General features: G+C 35.6%; 2 protein-coding genes across 2 annotated transcripts in view; both read left to right on the top strand.

Annotated features, from left to right (window-relative positions):
* LOC148758342 (uncharacterized) overlaps window positions 1-15,567 on the top strand; it is a 264,478-nt gene extending 248,911 nt beyond the window's left edge. The window contains exon 2 of the mRNA XM_088797731.1: window positions 15,347-15,567. Coding sequence (XP_088653857.1) covers window positions 15,347-15,567 — 221 coding nt within the window. The remainder of the gene's footprint in view (window positions 1-15,346) is intronic.
* The window catches only part of THSD7A (thrombospondin type 1 domain containing 7A), a 352,776-nt gene continuing 344,904 nt past the window's right edge, over window positions 15,203-23,074 (top strand). Inside the window, exon 1 of the mRNA XM_019726870.3 lies at window positions 15,203-15,857. Within this exon, the coding sequence (XP_019582429.3) occupies window positions 15,683-15,857 (175 nt within the window). The 5' untranslated portion in view covers window positions 15,203-15,682. The remainder of the gene's footprint in view (window positions 15,858-23,074) is intronic.

A 23,074-nucleotide genomic window follows, 5' to 3' on the forward strand; every position in this document is an offset into this window, starting at 1 on the left:
ATATCTTTGTATTATGTTGGCTTTGATGTAACAAGAAAAAGAGTGCAATTCCAGATTACATGCTAATTTTATATATGTTAATTACATTAAATTTTAAATGAATTTGGGGAAGATAACAAAATAATATGTATTGTCTCAAGATAAAGATAGCTTTGTGCTACCCCATCTCCCTCCTCCAACCAGCCTCACTGTAGGCTGTTTTTCTCAGTTGGTATGTCTTGTCTTTCTTGTTTCATCTGAAATAAAATTTATTTTTATGAGGCAAGTGGAAGGGGCAAGAGGGGTGTGATTCATATAGTTATATATTGATTTATTTGCTTTCAAATGGTAGAAAGATAGGATACCCCAACTAGTACATAAATAGTAAATGAGCTTGGTGATATTTATTACTTTAGAGAGGATAAAATAATTTCTTACTATATTTTATATTTTCATTGGTACTCAGTCAAATCAGTCTTCTCTTACCACATATGAAAAAACACAGTCCCTTTTTTATTGTCACTTAAGTGCTTCTGAGCAGTAGTCATCAACCTTTTATATGAAACCTTAATAGTTTGTCACTGATATCACCGATGCTAAATTAATGATCAAACTATTTCAACATCATGATATTCTTAGTGAATTGCCGTTTATATTCTCTTATTATAGTTTTCCAATTATATTCTCTTAATAGAGTTTGACTTTGAACTTTTGAAATGAAAGGGTTGCTAAGGCAACTATACTTGATTTGCAAGAAAAATGAACTTTTACGGTAATGGGAAAGAATTTCAATGAACATTATTTTTTAAACCTCTTTTAAATTCACATTTATTAAAAGAAATAAATATGGCTCTGAACCTAATCTAACTAATACGAGGCAGAAATGGAATTCAGTAAGAGAGAAAACAATGTTAAAGTTACATACTTGCCAAATAAAAAGTATTTTACTTGAAATCTGTTACTAAAACGGTATTTTACTTGAAATCAGTGTCTCTAAAACTATATGAAATGTGAGTATTTTAAATATCCCAAGATATAACACCTTGACCCTAATCAAAGTCATTTACAGAAAAAATTAATTTGGAAACCTCTATGGATGCTTGGTGGTATAAAGAACACACATTATTAGATGAAATAGTCTATATAAAAATTTGAATAAAAATATGTTCTTTGGCAAGCTATTTAAAATACTCTGAATTTTGTATTCTTTTACTCAAGTTTGTTTTTATTAAACTTTTTTTTTACTGTTTCAATAATCTTTAAATAATTTTCATGACTTTCATTGCTTTTGCTACCTGGGCTGGTATTTACATTAACAAAGTGTAGCTATATTAAGAACATTTATACAACAAGGTCAACTTGCATTTCAAAATTGTGCTCAGAGTTACAATTCTGAAGCTATAACTCACTTTCCAAAAAAATACTACACTTTTTGGTGTTTAATAGTTTCAAAGTGAGGAAAAGAGGATAATTTCTTAGATTTTTAAAAGCATTCCTCCTATCTCAATCAAATCAATAGCAGAAACTTATTAACATTCAAGATTGAAAATATATAGAATAGAACTTAATTTGATCATGGTTTCCTAGTCTGTCTGCCAATGATTCTGTAGATGAAAATACAGCCTATAAAGTTTAGAACTTTTACAGCTTGTGTTTACCTAATTATTCCAGAAACGATGTATAGGATGAATTTGTTTGTAGCAAGGTCAGATCAATCGAAGGAGTCTTGCATGGAATTAGACTTGTCAAAACACTAGTTATCTGGAACTATGAGAAGCTAGATGGCTCTGCACAATGCAGCAACAGCTTAAGTTTCCTGCATCCATAAAGGCATATGAAAGTGAGGTTTAATTTCAGAGCAGTATGCATTCATGACCTTTTTACTGTGCAGTGAACTCTGATTAATGCTTCCACTCAAGGTGCTGCAATAATCATTAACTCATCAATAATTGTAGCTAAACTATAAACAATTGAATTAAACTTTTAGTGCAGATTTTACTTGTTTAAAGAAGATTAGCCCCTTAATTATAAGAAATTATACTCATCTCTCTGTTATTGCTATTACTAAATGATTTCTTTTTAGTATAAATTGATTTGTGGTATTTAATTACCATATTCATATTAACTTGCTAAAAAAAAAAAAGTGTAGAAAATTCTACTACTAATCTGGCTTCTTGTAAATGTTCCTCTACTGGATTAATGAAAGATCTTCAAAATTTTGGGTGGATTAGGCAGGAAGGATAGCCCACTACCATTCTGGTAGCTGAAGGCAACAATTAAATTTTTACTTTTCTTAAAGTATGACTAGAAACAATTAGAAACAAATAATATTTGATGAAATATCTATATAAAATAAATGTTTTAATGAAAAGTGACAAATCAAATGAACCAATTTCAAAAGCAACATCCTTTATGATATCTGGGTCACTGTAGTTATTAGGGAATTAAGATTACAAAAATGTTAATTAAACTCAAAGTAACCACTATACTGGAAGCCCCAAGATAACTTGGACGTTCTGCAGTTATCTTTGTTGAAACACAGACTTGGTGTTTTGAAAAGAAATCATTTGTTCTGCCTTAGTGACGCTAATTATTCTCAGCGTGCACCCACTGTTTCAAATTGCAAAACGCACATCAGCCTTTGCTGTATGTTGCAGGAATTAAAACCCAATCAAATGAGATAATAAAGTGCATACAAAGAACATGATATCACTTTTGCAATGCAATAAAAGTGAAAGCCATTTAAAGAAATGTTGCAAAATCATAATTTAGAGAGGAAAAACAAGCTGTAAAGCAAATGCTTATGATTTGATTTTAATTACTTATTGCTTAGAGGTAAGCATTAGGTTTATTTATCGTGTGGTTAAGACTCTTCTTTTAAAAGACTGAAGAATATAGTGGCTAACAGGCCAATATAAAGAGACATAATGCGGGAGCTTTTTTAATTTCATGCAAAACAAGGAAATAATACATATTATGTCATGGGTAACCTTAAACACTTGCAGGAACTTCATGAGAATATAGTAAGAAAATACTTTTAAAAATAGACTCGTATTTGTGCTCCTTTGTACTTGTATCATCTGAAAGAATGAAACACATCAGTGCTTCTGTTCATTAAAAAAATACCATCTGTGCTGATGTCAACAACACATTATCCATTCAAAAATGTCTACTTATTCTATGTTTTTCTTCTTCTGTGAAACCTATTTTTTTTAAGAATACATAAACTATTAGTAGCCCTATATGTGTATAATGAGCTAATGAAATATGATCAGGCCTGGGTCTGTGTTCAGTTTAACTAAAGAAAAATCTTTGTAATTTAAATCCATCGATTTTTTTTCTTTTTTTATTAAAGTGTATTGGGGTGACAATGGTTAGTAAAGTTACACAGATTTCAGGTGTACAGTTCCGTAATACATCATCTATATATCACCCAGCATCAGTTCTCTTTGCATCACCATGTATTTGATCCCTTTTAAAAATTTTTTTGCTTTGGTGTTTGTTTATTTATTTATTTCGCATAAACCATTGTCAGTGATGTTTCCTGCCCCCACCAACACTACCTTTCAAGTCACATGGGATGAAATTAAGATGGATTATAGGTTTTGTCCTTTGCTTGTTATGGGAGAAACCAGAGCAAGCTTCCCTTTCAGCTGCCAAGAAAGTGCAGTCATCTCAGCAGCTCAGAATGTGAAAACAGCAGGATTCAAAGATCAGCAGTGACAACACAGCGAGCATGAAGTCTCTGCTCATTACACACTGTAGGGGAAGCCTGTGGGAGCCATTCGTTTATCCTGGAGAGTATTGATTGAGGGTAGTGCCCACTGTTAGTTATTTACATACCAACACAATATACTGAGTACTAATGTATTAATGAGCTTTTCTCTTCATTCTGTGTTCTTTCTCCATATTACATTTTATTCTCTGTTTATGTAACGCCTATTATATATATTATGTTGTTCTAGAGTTGAGGACCCTGGCGGTTTGACTAGCATGTACAGTTCCAAGCTCAGTGCCTTGCATACGTGAAAGCTCAGTGAGTAATGCATGATGTATAAGTCACTGTGTCTCCAGAGTTTGACACAGTGCTTGGCACATAGCAGGCACTCCATAAGTGTTTTCCCATTGGTTGAATGAATGGGTAAATTTTTATTAGTGCTTTGATTTGGGGGATAGAGTGGAGATTCCATAAGAACTGTGATAAAATAAGTGAGTATTATAAACTTTTGCATAACCACATCTGGGTCCTAATGGGAAGGGCCTCGATCTAGATATTTGGCTTGCAAGGTTTTGATGGTATTGCTCTTAAGTCACTATTGTATTCCTATTTTTTAATTTGGACTGAAAATGTAACCATTTCAGAATATTCAAATACCTATAGATGAGGTTTCTGTCACTTTTCATTTAGAGACACGTGTGTTTATAAGGGCATCTTGTCCACACTCACAATTTGCTAAGTGAAATATATTGTGGATTAAATAGTCCTGCTGTCTCATATAGTTTTGAAGAATTGCTTTTATTCACATCTCTGATTAGCAGCTTAAGATGATCTCTTTTCAGTTGAGTAAAACAAAGTTTGGATGGTGAGCTAGTGTCCAACCAAAACTTGGCAGCTCTTAACCCATTATGCAGTTTAGAAGGGACAAAATGTTATCATCATCTGGGATCTACTGCAACATTTTCTGTGCCACCAATTAGCAAGTGCAAGAAAACTTAATTTCTTTGTAAATTGCAGAAGGATGCAGTTGTCGTATGCCGAGACAGGTTAGCATCTGCATCTCAAGGGAAAAATTTTTGAAAGTAACAGATCTGCCAGTAGCAATTAATTAGAAAGCTTCACATTCTGGTTTCAGTTACAGACGTATACTACCGTGTTTCCCCCAAAATAAGACCTAGCCAGACCATCAGCTCTAATGCGTCTTTTGGAGCAAAAATTAATATAAGACCTGGTATTTTATATTGTATTATATTACATTACATTATATTACATTACATTACATTACATTACATTACATTACATTACATTACATTATATTACATTATATTATATTATTTTGTTTTACTATAAGACCGGGTCTTACATTAATTTTTGCTCCAAAAGACGTATTAGAGCTGATGGTCTGGCTAGGTCTTATTTTTGGGGAAACACGGTAGTAACTTGTGAAAATTGGTAGTGATGTCTGTGGTCTACCACCGGGTAGTACAATGGATAGAGCTAATTTATTGACATTTGCTTTTTTCTTCTGTGTCATATCTTCATCTTACACTGAGCTCGGTTTTCATTGCCAAATGGTGAATTCAGCTTAACTATAGATTTTTTTCTATTGCATTGTTATGCATGGAGTATGAGATGTAAGCCTATCTTACTCTGCAAGAACGAGTGCATCTTACGGTTGTGAGTGCCAAGATATGTTGAACAGCTGGTCTCTTTTCACCACCTACTATTCAGAAATATAAAGAAAGGCCACTCTCTTAGCGAAGAAAGATCTGTCAACTCAGAATAATCAGTAGCAAGACTGTCAAACATATCTGTCAGTTTTTTTTCTAAAACAAACATAACTTTTATATAATAAATTTTATCTCATGGACAAGCTTTAAGTTTTTAGTTCACTTATGGGTAATCATGTATGCCAGGATTCATTCTTTCTTAGGAGATTATTGTTTTGAATTAATTCTGCATATCTGGTCTTGGAACATTTGGGCAGTTATTTCCTTTCCTAATTACTAAATTAAAAAATAACAGTAATAAATTTTAGGCATGTGAATTATTTAAATTATTTCCCTCTTTTCACAAGTACTTGTCATGCATCTATTGTGGACCTTGTACTATAAATGAATTCAAATTAGACAAGCACTTGTGTTTATTATATTTTTTCAGTGTTTCAGTTTTTTATACGGTTTCTCTATAGAATCACTGATTTCCAGAAAGCTGTCTCTAATTTGGGAAACAAAATGTATAGGGAATCATGGTATCCTTCTTCTTTCAAACTCTTCACTAATTATATGGAAAAGCTGTAAACCTCTCTGTATTATTTTTTTTCTTTTGCCACATAATAGTATCTTCTCCACTTGTTTCATGTAATGTGAAAGGTTTAACTGACATTTAACATGTGAAAGTAATGAACGTCAATTAAATGTTAGTTTTGTTTTATAGCTGATTAGAAAAATATAAAATAAAAAGAAAAATAGAAAATACAATAATTGACTACCAATAAAACCTGATGGGTTAAACATAAGTTCTCTCTTTTTCATCCTCAAACTCCACTAAAACACCATCTGCAGAATTTAAAATGTATAAACATATAATGCCAAATAGAACAGGAGAGGACAATAGAGCAGGCCCTTAAATAACATTGTTTTATTCAGCATTGTTTCATTATAACGTTAAAGTGATACCATAGGAATTTTTGTTTATAGGTATCAATTAGCATATGGTAAAATTGGTTTTATTGTATGTCATTTAGCTTAAAATTCAGAACCTATTGATGTTAAGTGGAGACTTACTAGAGTACAAAATGAGTGGTGTCTAAAAATTTTGAAAAAAATTAAAATAGGAGAAAACTTCTTAAATAATGGAGAAAGTTGAGACTCCACATGTATCAAAAAGTAAAGCAAAAAATAATTTATCTGGAAGGGTCAGAAATAAGAGGTATCTCATACTCTGAAGGTGGAGTAAAGAAGGAAGGTCATGTTCTACAACTCAGTGTGAGCCATTCACATTATACTTTATGTGAATGACAACAGAGAGATTATGAAGTGAGGTCTGATAACCTGTTATAAAAACCTGCCCACATATAAAGGGGTGATGCAACATAGGAAACCATTATCTATTCACCTCTCTTATCAAAGACACATGTTTTGTACTTTTTTTGTTTTTTTGTTTGTTTGTTTTTCTCTCCTGTTCTATTTGGCTTTATATATTTACACATTTAAAATTTTGTTGTTGATGTTTTAGTAGGGTTTAGGAATGAAGCAGAGAGAACTCTTATGCTCACCCATCATGTTACCCATGGTGAAGTAATCACTTCCGTCCTGTGTTTGCTGTGAACCTGATTTCTTAGTTGATCAGAGTTGAACCCTAAGAATGGTATACCATTGCCAGCTTAATAGAAAATAGACTTTAATTTTTACATTTCAATAATTATTAACCCACTATTGCCTATGTATGTGCCAAAAAACTTGACCTGAAAACACATAGAGCGTTATAACATTTAGGTAAGCAAAGAAAAATCACAAACCTTGTGGGTGACAGAGTTGCCTGAATGTAGGAATTCATAGCAGAGATATCGCTATGCATTTATTAAATCCATTCCGTTGTCTTAATCTTGGGAATACAGCGAGACAAATTTTCCAGCTGTCCTTACAATTAGATTGTGGCAATATGGTATCATGTTGCACAGTGGTATGTAGAGAGACATAGTGTAAACATCTAGAACTCGCGAACTCTCTTGCCCTCTCCTTTCCTTCAAAAGCAACCATGTAAGCCACATGTTAAGGTGCTGAATCAAAGATAGAAATAACATAAGTCCCTAGAAAATAACACAGTTTAATCAGTATACATTAGATCAATAAAAATTAATCTCATCTTCTGAATAGAGAGGGAAAAAATATAAAATGAGCAATGCCTCAAAGACCTGTGAGTCAACATCAAGCATGCCAACATATAGGCAGTAGGAGTTCCAGGGGAGGGGGAAAGGGAGCAGAGAAAAATATATTTGAAGAAACAGTGCTCAAAAACTTCCCCAATGTGATGAGAAACATTAAATACCTAAGAACCTCAACAAACTCCGAGTAAAATAAGAGTGCTATGTCAAAGACAATAAGAAAATGTTATAAAGCATTACGAAAAAAGCCCCAAAAAACAGCTCCTCAAGTACAAGTTCCATGAAAAGACCAACAGTTAACTTATCACCAGGAACAGTGGTTTAGAGATGACATTGGAATGTCATATTCAAAGAGTTAAAGGAAACAAATGTGTAAACCAAGAAATCTTTATCCAACACAACCAGCTTTCAAAAATGATGAAAAACAGACATTGCGAGATAAAATCTGAGAGGGCTCATTACCAGCAGACCTGCCCTAAAGAAATGCTAATGGAAGTCCATCAGTCTGAAAGAAAATGAGACAGTGACTCCAACCCACATGGAGAAATGAAAGATGTCAGAAGTGGTAAATATGTGAAAGAGTCTATAAATATATTATTTTCTCCTAACCTCTCTAACATATTTTTTTTTATATAGCAGTATTTATAAGGCTGTTCTGTTGGGTTCATAACATATATAAATCATATAGGAGATGGGGAAAAAGGATACGTGTGGGAAAAAATTCTGTGTTTTATGAGAATTAAGTAAATAATATTCTGAACTAGAATATGAAAAGCTGAGATAGATATTATTCAGGCTCTATAGCCCTTAATCACTAAAAAATAACTCAAAAAAGTATTTAAAAAAATCCAGAGGGGTTTAAATGGTTTGTTAAAAAACAAGTTATAAAGGGTGCAGAGAGGAATGAAAAAAGATACAAAGTGTGCATAAATGTTCACAGCAGAATTATTTATGATAGCCATAAAAATGGAAACAACTCAACTATCCATCAACTGATTAAAATATTTAAAAAATGCAGTATATGCATACAACAAAATAGTATTCAATGATAAAGAAAACAAGTACGTATTGATTCATGACATACCATGAATGAACCTCGAAAACTTATTCTGAGTGAAAGAAGCCATTCACAAAAGGCTACACATTGTATGATTTCATTTACATAAAATGTTCAGAATATGTCAATCCATAGTGACAGAAAGTGAGTGAGTGTTTGCCAGTGTGGGGGAGGGGGAGAATGGGAGTAACTGCTAATGGGTTTGGGATTTCTTTTTGGCTTAATGAAAATGTTCTAAAATTACATGATGGTGATAGTTGTACAACTATGAATGAACCAGTAAATTATATACTTTAAATGGGTGCCTTTTATGGTATGTGAACTATGTTTCACTAAAGCTGTTAATAAAAAAAAGATGTAAGACAAAGAATAAATAGCAAAATGATATGTAAGTATAACCACATAAATAATCACATCAAATACAAATAATCTAAAAATCCCAATCTAAAGGCAAAGATGATTGGACTAGATTAAAAATCAAACTCAACGATATGCCATCTGCAAGAGATTCAAACACACGAGTTGATTGAAAGCTAAAGGGTGCAAAAAACATATGCCATGCAAACAGCACCTATAAGAAAGCTGGCATAGCCATATTATATTATGAGAAAAAATAGACTTCACAATAAGGAAAAATCGGTAGAGACAATGAAGGACATCGCCTGAGGATAAAAGAGTCAACACGTGGGAAAATATAACAATCATTGTGTTTGTGCACACCTAACAACAGAGCTCTCAAATACAAGACATTAAAACTGATAGCCCTAAAAGGAAAAAAAAATAGACTATTCAACAATAATATCTGGAGCTTTCAATAATCCCCTCTCAATAATTGATAAAACAACTAGACAGAAAATCAGCCAGTATATAAAAGATTTGAACAACACTATCAACTGACTTGAACTTTATAAACACTTGACCCAATGAAGGACACATTTATTTTTAGTGCCCATGAAACACTCTTCACAATAGAGCATAAGCTGGATCACAAAACAAGGCTCATTAAATGTAATACTCTCCACTTCTATTACCCTTGGGCTGGAAGTTTTAGCCAGTGTAACAGGCAAGACAATAAAGATAATCATAATTGTAATCCTCATAAAGGTTTGCAGATTGAAAAGGAATATTTAAAAAGTCTTTATCTGTAGATGGCAATTTTATATACTGAAAAATCTGAAATTCAGAAAATATCTAATAGAACGAATAAATGATGAGTTAAGCGAGGTTACAGGGTCAAAAATCGATACGTAAAAGTCAACTTGATTCCTGTATCTTAGCAATACATAATCCAAAATCAAATTCAGAAAACAAGTCTATTCATGAGTACATCAAAAACCGTAAAACACTTAGGTATAAATTTAACAAAATAAGTGCAATCTGTGAACTGAAAATTATAAAATATTCATGAAAATAATTTACGAGTATCTAAATAAATAGAGAGATAGTCCATGTTCATGAATTGGAAGGTTCAGTACTGGTAAGATGCAAGTCACTTCAAATTGATCTATAGATTCATTGCGATCTCTATCTAAATCTCAGCAGGCAATTTGTAGAAACTGAGAAGTTGATCCTAAGATAGATAAGCAAATTCACAGGACCTGCACTAGCCTTACCTTTTTGAGAAAGAAAAAAGTTGGAGGGCTTACATTATTGGATTTCAAAACTTAGTAGAAGCTACAGTAATCGAGATAGTGTGATATGAGCATAAATAGGCATATGTATCAGTTGAACAGAAATAAGCCATTACATTTATGGTCACTTGATTTTTAATTAAAAAAAAAAGTGCTGAGACAATTCAAAGAAAACAATAATGGTCTTTTAAATGGCACTGAAGCAATCGGATATCTTTGCGAAAAATAATGAATGTAGAACCTTTGTACAATGTACAAACCTATCAGAGACTTAAAACTGTGTGACCACCTCTCCGACTGGTGACATGTAAAGAGCTACCATGAGACTTAATGATTCTGGTGTCCCTCTCACCAACACATTCCTGATGGCTTTGGTGATTGGTGTGCTTTCTGTGTGTCCCCTTGGAGGAGCACAATGCTTTCTTGGGTCTTTTTTTCCCTTACATAATGTATCTACTCCAGCATGTCCTTTCATTCCCTGTCTCCTTGGTAATTTAGGAATTTCAGTTTCCATCAGTGTTTCTCCAGATTTCTAGGAACCACCAATGTGCACCATCCCTTTCCATACTTGGCGGGATGCTAAATTCCATATCCTGGAGTGTTCCCCCAAGTTAATAAACTCTCTCTTTTCCTGTCTAGGTCCTGGCACCTAGTCAAACCTCTCAAAGTCTAGCCCCATGAATCCTCTACTGGCTCCTACTAGTACATCCTAGCTAAGTCTTGAAGTTCCTTTGCTGTGTAGTCCTTTTTATTCTCTTAACAGGCCTAGCATATCCCAGGCTGACTTAATGTTGCAACATCGGCCTAGTTATCAGCCTGGAAACTGGGAGAGGTGGTGGGGCAGGCCTGGCAGGGAAGACGGTATGCCCACTATCAATAGGGGGTGGGTGGGGTGCCCTTGAAGCCTTTGAAAGCTTAGAAGAGTCTGGGAGCTAAAGACTTTGGGGCATCTATCCACACAAACTTGTCCTACACATTAGCTTCTAGGTTTTCCAAACCAGAACCCTGATCTTAGCATAACAAACCTGCCTCGGTTGATCATCCAATCATCTTTGCAGTTGTCAGCTCAAGTTTTCAGCGTGATCTTTAGCTTTTTATTACTCTGCCACTGCTTGAGACAAGGGTCTCTTTTTAAGGACTCCTGGCCTTCATATTTAGTTTTCAGTTGTTTGTTAAAGGCCTGTACCGTCTTATAATCCACTTGTAAGACACTGCTAACTAGTGATAACTACTTAGTTGTGTTACACTTGTATACACGTATCTCTGTACTTTTCAAATGTCTAAAGCATTGCATCTGCCAGGGTGTTCTCCTCTACAGAAGCAGTCTCCCAGGTCACCGCTGGTGAAATTTTTTTTTTTTTTTTAACAGGGTATTATTACTTTGTATCAGGAACTGTTCATGCCTCACATATCACCTAGGATGGGCTCCTTATTGCAAGGCTTATAGTGAGTGATTCCCCAAACCCTAGAAAGAGCTAAACCAAAATATTCTACGTTTTCACATGACATTAAAAACAAGGGGTCCACCTATTTGTAGCACATCCTTATTGTTTCCACAAAAGTTCAGTTTTGACTAAAATGGAGAAACCATGGGATTAATTTTCTTTCTGTATAACTATTTGAAGCTTAAAATCTGCCCTCTTGTCGTTATACTTACCTACAAACCAGCAAACTAATCAATCAAACAACAAAACACAGTTATGAAGAAAAAGGAATTAAAAGGAAAATAGAAGGTGAAAGTTATAATTGGAAAAGAAAATCTGGGGCTATTTATTACAAAAGATAAAATGTGAACTGTTATGTTTTAATAATTTGGTGGGTGTGGCAAGAATTGGGGACTAGAAAGAAGCCCAAAAGAAATTTTGTCTACCCCAATTCTTGATCAAGTATGACACCTAGAGGCTGCACAACACAGAATTCCTTTGGGTGTTTTTTTGTTTGTTTGTTTGTTTGTCTTTAATAAGGCAAATCCATTTATGTAGAGAAAATTATTTAGAATTTTTATTTTAAAATTGACGTTCTTTGACACTTCTGTATGTAACACTCTGTCAACTGTATATTTCTTTATTTACTTATTGTTTTTATTTATAAAAAACTGATGATATTAAAACTTGTTTCCCTTTCTGCCAAGTAATTCCATTTTTTATGATTGATATTAAATGTTGGTAGTAATCATTGAAAGTCATTGTCCATATGTCTTATAGGTTATGAAGTATGCTTATATACTTGTTTTCTAATAAAGGAGATCACATGTGTAGATATATACACACTCTCAGTCTGGATTTTGGCAATGATAGCAAAAATAATAAAGATAGATGAAAGGACACCACAGGAGAAGTGATAGGTTCAGAATTGTCTCATTTCTAAACATTAAAAACTATGGTTTGCATTTTTCATCCACTGGTTTGGAAAACTTTTATAGCCCTGGCTCATTAATACTTGAACAGTTCTTCATGAAAAATGATGAACGATTTACTTCATGGCAGGCTATACAGATGGTCAATTTAATCTGCATCCTTGAGACTTCTCATGACTACATTGTGACATCATGTCATTAAACATTTGTGTGTTATTTATATCATATTCTAGAAAACAAAGAATGCCATGTCTTTCTAGCTCTTGCTGTCTATCAGTTTTATTGATAGCATTTATCCAACCGGACACTATAACTTTCACAAAGGAACATTTATCTGAATATATATATATATATCACTTCTGTCTCCTCAGAGACCCATGCATTTTTGTCCTCAAGTGCAATAATGACATTGTTATAGAACAGATATGTGGCAGTCGTGGAGACAAATGTTTATATGACCATAGTTTCTGTAACCTTGTCCAGATATGTCTTTGCTACTGACTGATTGAGCATGTGTATGTGTTTACGTGTGGTCCTTAAGCCTTGTATCAATTGAAAATGAAAGAAAAAAGCCAATTGTAGGCTATTTTCAAACACTGCTGTAGACCATTCCACCCTAGTTGTGTATTTTAAATGGCAGCAAATTTTGACTTAGCAGTGGTCCCTGGCTCTTATGTATAATGCTTGAAGTTGTAGCTACAATGTTTAAACTTTTCCCCAGTTGATTATTGTACAACCATGGATAAATATAAAGATTAGAATCTTAAACTTTCTTTTGACATTAAGCTATTAAGTATCGCATATAATGGTTTTTTGAAGGGCTAAGTAATTACCCACACATTAAATTGTACTAACTTGACTCCTTAGAGTCTCTATCTTCTGTGATATAATAAGTTTCTATTTGGTGGATTGATTTGGGACTTCCCAACAATGCTTAGAGTGGGCTGATATTAATAGGGTGCTCCTAGTTGAAATCCTCCCTGTGCCAGAGTTAGAGGATTTCAGGGTTTAGGGCCCTCACGCAAACAGGGAGGGAAAACACTGCCATTGTACAGTGGGATTGCAGAGGTTTCCCTAAGACAACCAAGCAGGTCCTATTTGCTTGTTTGATGTAACTGTGGAAACAAGTTTCTTCTTCGGGGAGCCATACATTAGTTAAGATCAGGCTCATTTGAATCCCTTATCAACCTATAATCTTTTGATTGTTGCCTGTTTTTCACCAGTGAAGAAATAGAAATCCACACTAGTTTATGTCTCCTAATCACGGACTCACAGAGCTAGGGCTCTGTGACTTTTTAATTCTCTTAGAGGCCTAACAGAGTGGAAAGTAAACAAAGACTGAATTTGCAACCTTCAACGTTGCTAATTTCCTCTGATGTCAGAATACTTAAACAGGCAGGACCTGGGAATTATTTGATCAAACCTGCTTTTAATCTAATGCATGCAGAAGGGCTGTGTCTGGAATGAGCTGCAAAACGACAGGCGGCGTCCCAAGAGAGCTTTAGGGAAGGTTTCCTTTTTCAGAAACACTAGCTAGCTTCCTCATTTTAAACTCTTGGATTGGCTCTGTTGATGGAGTAAATTCACAAAGAGTAGTTTTCCTGCTTTTCAAATTTTATTTTATTTGGCCAAATATTGCTGACGGGATGTGAATAGTTTTCTTTGGCTTTCTGTTTGCTGTATTATTAATTGGCTAAATGCCTTGATATTATTTTAGCTTTACTAGGAAATGAATTAATAAAAGGTCATTATTGGGGGAAAGAAAAAAAGAGAGAAAGGGCAAAGCATTATCTGACTTCACACACATTCCTCTATTACTACTGGCTTAAGAAAGTGAAAACACAAAGAACAAAAGACCCAAACCCATGGTTCTTTGATTATGAAAGGCGTTTTTCTACAGTAAGAGTTCAGAGAAATCAGTGCCAGGGATTTTTAAGTAAAACATTTATTAATTTGGAGATAGCCAAGTAACAGAAGCTCAGTTTTTCCTTTAATTTTACTCACAAGTATATGGATACTTAAAGGTGGCATATTTTTGACAGAGTAGTAGATAAAAGGGTAGCACTTTTTATTTACTCCGTATCTGAAATATAAGTTTTTGATTAGTTTTTGTAAAATTTTATCCATTTAACTAGGTAGTATGGTGAATATTTATTAAATACTAATTCTGTTTCAAAGGCTATTAAAAGACAATGGACTTTGATTTAACGCAGCAGATCAATATTAAGCATATTTTTCTTGAGAATAGATTAGTTTAAAAAAACATTTAAAAAAGTATTTAAGTGCATTTCGGCAGCAAGTAAACATCTCTGTTGTTTTACTATGTTTTACCCATCTGATCACAAATACTGCTCCCCACATAAACTAATTCAGAAGACACGCTTAGAATAAATTATAAACACTGATGCTTAGTGTAAATATACACTGAGAATAACATGCCACTAGATCTAGCATTTGACTCCTTGGGTGACGATGAATTTCAATGTCTGCTATTTGTCATGCTGAAGCCTGTCGGGTGATGCTTCTTTTTATTGGTGTATCCTTCCAAACACATTTCATCACACCATGTGCACGGGAGTTCTTTGGGCGGGTATGTTGCATCTGGGTGTCCCCTCTCTCCGTCGTTCATTTCCTTTCTCGCCTTGCGCCCTCGCCTCCCCTTGCTACCCCCAGCCCCCTCTCCCTTGTTTGGGCTCACGCCCCTCTCCTCTCTCTCCAGCTGGCGGCGGGGGCTGCGCGGCCTCCTGGACCTCGAGGACCCGCTCAGTCAGCTGGGGCCCCCTGCGGACGGCTGCCTCCCTCGCCACTAGGACTTGCCACTCTGCGCGGTATGGCAGCTTCAGCAGCATCCCCACCAGTGGCGGTGGCAGCGGCAGCCACGGCCGCCACGGAAGCTATTGTTCCCTGGTGTTAAAGGAGCTTTCCCTCCTTTTCATCTGAAACGAACAATAGCAGGGAAGAGCTTTGCTTTTTGTACTCCTTGGGAAGACGGTCCGAGGGCGAAGAAAAATCCAACCTCGTTCCGGAGCTGGACCCTGGAGCGCCTGCAGACGGCATGGGGCTGCAAGCGAGGCGCTCGGCGTTGTGGAGCCCAGGAGCGGAGGGCCCGCGCCGGGGCGTCATGCAGCTGCTCCCGCTGCTGCTGCTGCTGCTGCTGCTCCGCCCGGGCTTCAGCGGGGCTGCCGCTCCGGGCGAAGCGGAGGCGCCCACCCTCTATCTGTGGAAGACTGGTAAGTGAGACGGAGTTCCCCCTTCTTCCTACTTCACATCTGGGTCCACATTATGAAACTGCCGGGTTTCAGGAGAGACCCCTATGCTTCTTGCTGCTCGGGTGTGCTGGGATCCTAAGGTTAAAAGTGTGATTCCAGGGACGCAAATTAGGTCATGTCCGATGCTATTTGGAAAGCAAAACCTAACAACTAAGCGGCATTCGTGAGTCACCGGAATGACATTTCTCTCGCAGCTCACTAGTTAATGAGGACAACCGACGCTGCACTTTCACGATGAAGTGCAGTGTTTTTAACCTCTGGAGTCTCACCGTACTCCGAGTTTCTTACCTATCTGTCTAGCAAAGAACACGCAAACAGTTTAGCACCGGTCTTTTCTTCTGTCTTGAGGCAAACTCTTTGCTCATTGCCGTGATACAGATGGCTATAGAGTTAGGTTTGTTGACTATAGCTTTGCCATATGTGGGACACGTGGAAACAAGCCAAACGAGAACAGTTCTGACAGTCTAAGGCAAATGGGGCCCCCGGTGAGCTCACTGAGACCAGGTAAAGCTCAATTCTCAACTCGTGAATTGCAGGATGTTTCAAGTGCTCAGTTGTGAGGATGTTCAGCTTGAAACTTTTCCTGTCTTGAGATTTATTTTGCTTGTTTTCAACCAACCAATGAAAACAACCACTAATTGTTCCTCTGAACCTCCAGACAAAAGTGCTGACTAGAGGTCCTGGTGGGGCAGCGTCAGGCAGGAAAACAATGCCAAGTGAGGAATCACTGCCCCCTCTCCAGCAAGTAGCTCCTTTCTCCTCTAAAGGACACTGAGAATTCTTCAACAGACCTGAAACTTCACATGTTTATAGGCATAAAGTAAGAAACATTATTGCTATTGCCTAGGGCTAGGGATAAGTTAAGTTTCTTGGCAATGACTTAACATTAAGAGGGTTCAGTAGAAAGGAGGGAGAGTATGTATTTGTCAAAGGATTGCAAACAAGTTACAGAGAGTGAGTCTCTCTTTCCTGGCTTCAGCTATCTGTAGCCTTCTGCTGCAGAGGCAGATTAGTTGACTCTAATATTACATTGATATCCTGAATTTTTAAAGAAATTGTAACTATGCAGCAAATTAGTGAGGAAATTGAACAGAAATTTACTTAAAGCTAAAGTACATAATTTGCCTCGCAATGTTGTATGAAATACACACACACACACACACACACGCACACTGGTTTTTTAAAAAGCCATTTTGATTAGCGTTAGCCATTCTTGCTAACACTCAAGGTTTAAAGATCGGTTGATTAGTGGATGCAAATGAAATCAAATTAATTTATTTCAGTTTAAAACAAAGAGTTGAAGATTTCTAATTCAGCTAAAGCCATGTTTTTACTTTTCAAAGGCTCAGTCATAACAGCAAACACTATCAAACTGTAATGTGTCATTAAATGGTATTATTTGGATACTTGGTAAGAGCTTCTCAGGTAAGCAAGTGCTGCACAAAATAGTACTTGCCTGTTTGAAATTTGTACTATTAAAGTAGCAAGAGCCAAGCAAGAATTCAGATAAAAGAAGCGTCTGGGTAGCATTTACTGTGCAGGATCCGAGGTACCAACATATGTTAACATCAATGTCAAGATGGGAACACAGGCCAATAAGCAGTTTAAAACGGAAAGCTCTCAGGAGCTAGGATGTGGAGACCTTTGTTCCAGTGCCAGTTCCAGCGCTTGCTAGCTATAGGAATGTTGGCAATTCATTTAACTTTTCACCCCTAGTTTTTTCAACTGCGTATAAATGTGATACCTTCTCTGACTATTTATAGTGTTACGAAGATCAAGTGAATGAGTTATAAGGAAGTAATGTGTCGACTCCAAAGTTGTTTGCCTATTGGGAACATCAGCTAGTATGATGAGGATGATAATGACATCTCTTTTATGATGATCCTTAGCTGGGTGAGAAAAGGTGAATTAACCTGGAGAGCAAAATAATGACCTGTTTGTTTGTTTGTTTGTTTATTTATTTAGAGAAGGAAAGGAGACATTACCGTGTCTATAAAGGAATTGAGAGTAGTTATTGGAGGAACTAGGGAATACTTAAAGGGGAGGGATGCACTGTAAATAAAAATATAGGCATGACAGAATCGTGTGTTTCTCACTTGATGAAAATAAAGAGCAGGGAGGGAATTGAGAGAGAAAAATGAGGTGAGACAGTCCAGAATGTCTACTCCAGTGGGATAAACTTGATCTGGGTACAGCAGATTGTAGGGAGTCATATAATTGGTGAGATCATTGAATTAAAGTGATGTGGTGAATGGTACAATGGATGAGAAGCTGGGACAAGGAAGTCTCAGACTGTTTATCACTAACACGCTATGGAATGTTGGCAAAGTCATCTAATGATTTGGCTATTGGTTTCTTATTTTGTAATATTCATTGATTAGAAGAGCTGACCAAAAAGAAAAGCTGATATCTAAGGGCTTTATCAGCCTGAAAGTGCCTTCATAAGTTTATATACATATGCACCGTACATCCACCATAAACATACATTATGCATATATATATGTGTGTGTATATATATATATATATATATATACATACATAATGTATTAACATATATATGTACATAATACATGAGGTTTATGAGACATAATATATAATACATAATGTATATTTTGTGAAAAGTTAATGTATATTATATGGAAGTTTATTAGGTTAACTCACAACAGAGTTACTGAGGACTCACTGTGTGACTTACATGACGTCACTATTGTAGAGGATGACTAGGATTTTGTCATTCTTGCCCTCAAGAAATTCACAATTGAATAATACTCTAAATGCACAACAACTACAGCACAGCATACCATACTCATAAACAAAACTGATAAATGAGGTTGTGGAGGGCTTTGAAGAACAGTTAATGTTGATGTGGCTTTTGAAGGATGAGCTAGATTTTTACTCAGGGAGGAGCAGAAGTCCATTCCAAGCAGAGGTAACAGCGAAAATAAAAATGAAAGACATGACAACATTCCCAGGTCTTGGAACTACTGCACCTCAAGTTCAAGATGTTTGGTGGGAATGAATGGATTTGATGTCAATGAGGTGAGTTGGGACCAGATTGTAAGAAAACCTTCAAACAGTGGTAAAGGTGTTAGTGTAACCTGTATGCAGGTGGAAGCCATGGGAAGCTTTGAGCAGAGGATTGACATAGTTTTTGCCCAGAATGGAGAGAGGTAAGAGGCTGGGAGGTCAGTAAGGAGAGGGACTGAGAAGTAAAGGGAAGCACAACTAGGACCATAGAAGTTTTAGTGAAGGAAGAGGGTAGGAGGACTGGGGTCACGTGGCAGAAGTTTTAGCTGCGGTTTAAAGTGAAGAAACACAATGTCTGCGAAGGAGAGGGGGAAATAATGCTATTAAGATCTTCATCATGTCTGTACACAGTTACTTGAGACAGAGGATATGAAAGAAGGAAGAGCAGATTTCTTGGCGTTGGGGAAAAAATATCAATTTAATTCAGATATACTGAACTTGCGGTAGCAATACTCAATCAGATTAATAGATCTAATAGGAAACTTAATGAATGGGTGGGTAGTTTAAGAGAAAGAGTAAGGCTGAAGGTGTAGGATTGGAACTCTATAAATATATGTTATTTTAAGACATGGTGGTGGGAGGGATCATTAAAAGAAGAAAATATTGAAAAATGGGGACAGGATACTTTACAGAGAATAGTGAGATTTAAAGGGCTACTATGGAAGAGAAGCTAGGGAAAGAGCCTGAGAAAGTGTGATCAGAACAGGTCCAAGAAAAATGGCAATAGGTACTAAATGGGAGAGGATAAGTTACGAAGGGGATGGTGGCAAAAAGTATTAAAACATTCTGAAAGTCTGGAAAGGGACTATGAAATATTTCAGAAAAGATCACGTGAAAGGAGGAATTGGTAAGATAATTAATAGTGTTTTGGGAAGTAACATTTTAAGCAGAGTGATAGAAATATAAACTTGATTGAATAATAATCAAGATAGTGGAAAAGGCATAATATCGATAAAGTCGAATAACTAATTAGTGTGTAATTCTCTCCACTACACTGTTGTTTTTGACAGAGAAAACCCAAGAATATAAGATACTGAAAATATTTATTAAAATATAAAAAAAGTTAAATGTTTCAACAGTTTTGTGTCACAGTCATTAGACGGTAACTTTCAAATTATCTTTATGTGAATAATTAGAAGATGTATTTCATACACAGAGAGGTAAAGCACTTGTATTATTGGAGGATGAATAATTACTGTTACTGATAAGTTTTAGTTTATCACTTTTTAGTATTCTAGAATGTGGAATTGTTTTGATAATAATTATGGCTAATTATATTCACCGGACAATTCAAAATTAAGAGTATCAGTACATTGAACAAACTGTGATTGACTAAACATGAATCAGACAGAAAGTATGGAAGACCTCCAACTTCTGTCAACTTCTTTCATAGAGATATATTTTCAAAATGGTCTTAAGAAGTAATTGAATTATTTTTGTAATAATGTAATTACATTGAAATTCGAGAAACAGGTACACACTAGCCATTGTTAAGAATTCAGGTGATGAGGGTATTTTATAGGTGTGAGTTTGTCTCAAGGAAATTATTTCTCACTTAAATACTTTTGACCTAGGCTCATCCAACGCAAAATAATACTATTAATGACAATCACTGCCTTTTACACAGTAAGTGGGGTATAAAATAATCCCTTGCTTCAACATAAAATAAAAACAAGTGTTATCCATATTCTGCAAGGTATATGGAAAAATATCAATCCCAGTTTTGTTCATTAAATAGCAAAGGAAAGGTCAGTGCCATCCCAGTAGTATTAACATTAGGGTGGCATTATCTTAAGAGTGTTTTGCACTTCAGTTGTGCTTACAGTTTGCCTTAATTTGGAATGTGGAATGGAGGATAGGGATGGAGTAGAGTGGACAGACTGTGGGCATCCATGCCAGTTAATACAGAGCAACATGGATCAGAATATATCCATGTTACCTACAAAATTATTTCATCTCCCTGAGTTTTCCCCCCATCTCCAGTATGGATAAACAATATGTATTACATAGGGGTTTTCTGAAGATCAAATATAGTAGCATATGTTATGTATTTTACCAGTAAAGTGCTCGATATATATTAGAACTTCAGTAAATTGTAGTTTTATTATTGCTATTATTCTATTACATAACACAATGACGACTTAATGTAATACAATGACTACTTAATTTTATGACCTGGAGCAAGTCTAGTAATGTGCACTAGCTTTCGCTAAAGCATTTTTGTTTTTTGTAAATGAACTAGAAATTACAAATTGATAAGTTAGAGTGCTAGATATTCCAACAAATAATAAGGGAGACAGCATTGTGGGTGGACAGAACATGGGCTTTGGCGTCAGACAAGCCACGGTTCAAATCATACTTCTTCCTGATGGATCAGGTTACTTACACTCTCTGACTTTGTTTTCTTACCTTAGAATGGTGACAGAAGTTTTGAAGTGAGAGGGCGTTCGTCACGTTTTGACAGACAGTAAATAACAAGTATCTAGCACAATACCCCTAACACAGGGCATTCAAAAAATGTTTGTTTGCTTCCTGTTCTTTATCTTTCTATCCCCTAAAAATGACATAACTTGGGGAATTTTACTGATCCAACGCATTTCTCTGTCTTATCCTACTAAGGGACGCCATGGAAAACAAAATAAAACAGGTCCAGAAAGAGAAGTTATTTTTATTATAGGCTTGTCTTTTTGTTTTTATTACTTTGGCACTTACATGTAGACAGCATGGACTAAAGATGATAAAAAATATTTTAAGCAGTACATTCAGGACAAATTATTTAATTAGCATTTTTTTATACTTCATTTTGTGTTGTGTCTCGGGGGATTTCTCAAGAATCTGAATTTCCACGTTCTTGCAATAGCATTATCACATATTCCTTCCAAATTAAATGCTTTCACAGTAGAATTGTCTGTGGTGTATGCATTGTTTTGTTTTACTTCTTAGGTGATTATTGAAATTAACTTAAAAAATATGACAGTTTATGTCTTGTTTGCCTACCCTTCTTTCTTAGCATACGTAGCAGAGTTAGTGCTCAAAATTCATTAATTGGTTATTTGGATCAAAAGTCAAAGGCTCAGGAGGATCTGTGAAGCTTTAATATCTCAGTGACTCTGGTAATTCAGGTCACTCCTTATGCAAAAGATAAGTATGTAGCTACCTGGTTTGCAAAATGATGAAAGCCCTAATCAGGACTGAAGTTAAGAGCAATATAGAGCAGCACATACCCAGATTTTTTTCTATGTATTAATTTTATATAAAGAACTGGCTTGATGGTGGTGGGATCAGATGCTGACATTCTGATTAAGTTATGGGAGAAGTGTAATGTTCCATGGATCCTTTTAGGAGAAAATCAAACCTCTCAACCTCTGATTTAAATTAGAATGGTGAGATTGGGCAGCAGAGCCTCTCTGTAGGGGGAAGAGTGGAAGCCTCTCAGTCTAGCAAATATATAGAACAGATTCCCTTGGAATTAATACAGAGGAACATTAGAGTGGCCCTCGATGAAAGAAGCACTGGGGAAACAGCACTTCGGAAAATATATCTTTCCTATCACACGCACATCACAGAGTGTAAGAGGTGTTAATGAGTCATAAGGTAGAGATTTTTTTCTAATTTTTGTCATCAGATCTTTTTTTAATCTTGACACTTTAGAATACATTAAAAGATGAACAATAAAGGAAATTGCATTAAATTCCAGGTAGCCAAGCAATAAGAAAAGTAACATTTAGAGGAAGTGAAATAACAATTAAAAACACACTGGAAAAGATTTAGGGAAACATAACAGTACTTAAAACAGTCATCTGTTGTAGATACCAAAAAGTCATCTATTGCTTCTGGTACATAATTGAACCTAACCACAAGGCCTTTCATCTTCCAGAATAACTGTTGAGCTAATTGATATTTTGCATAGATAATGACATGAAGTCATTATCTTTCTTGTGTTGTTCTTATTGCTTCCATATTGTATCAAAGTTATACTATGAGAAAAAAATGAAGTAAGGGCAGATGTGAAAAAGCACAACTGTGCTTCTTTATATAGACAATAATTTCAAATGACACATGTAATTGGGTAATATTCAGGGGGCCTCTAGCCCCAGGAGACATCAGAGAGAGAGATGGTCTACATGGAATTTACTGAGTGACATCAGTAA

This window comes from Rhinolophus sinicus, chromosome 4 (genome assembly GCF_057876585.1).
Source record: "Rhinolophus sinicus isolate RSI-liver-muscle chromosome 4, RSI-T2T, whole genome shotgun sequence".
Classification (NCBI taxonomy): Eukaryota; Metazoa; Chordata; class Mammalia; order Chiroptera; family Rhinolophidae; genus Rhinolophus; species Rhinolophus sinicus.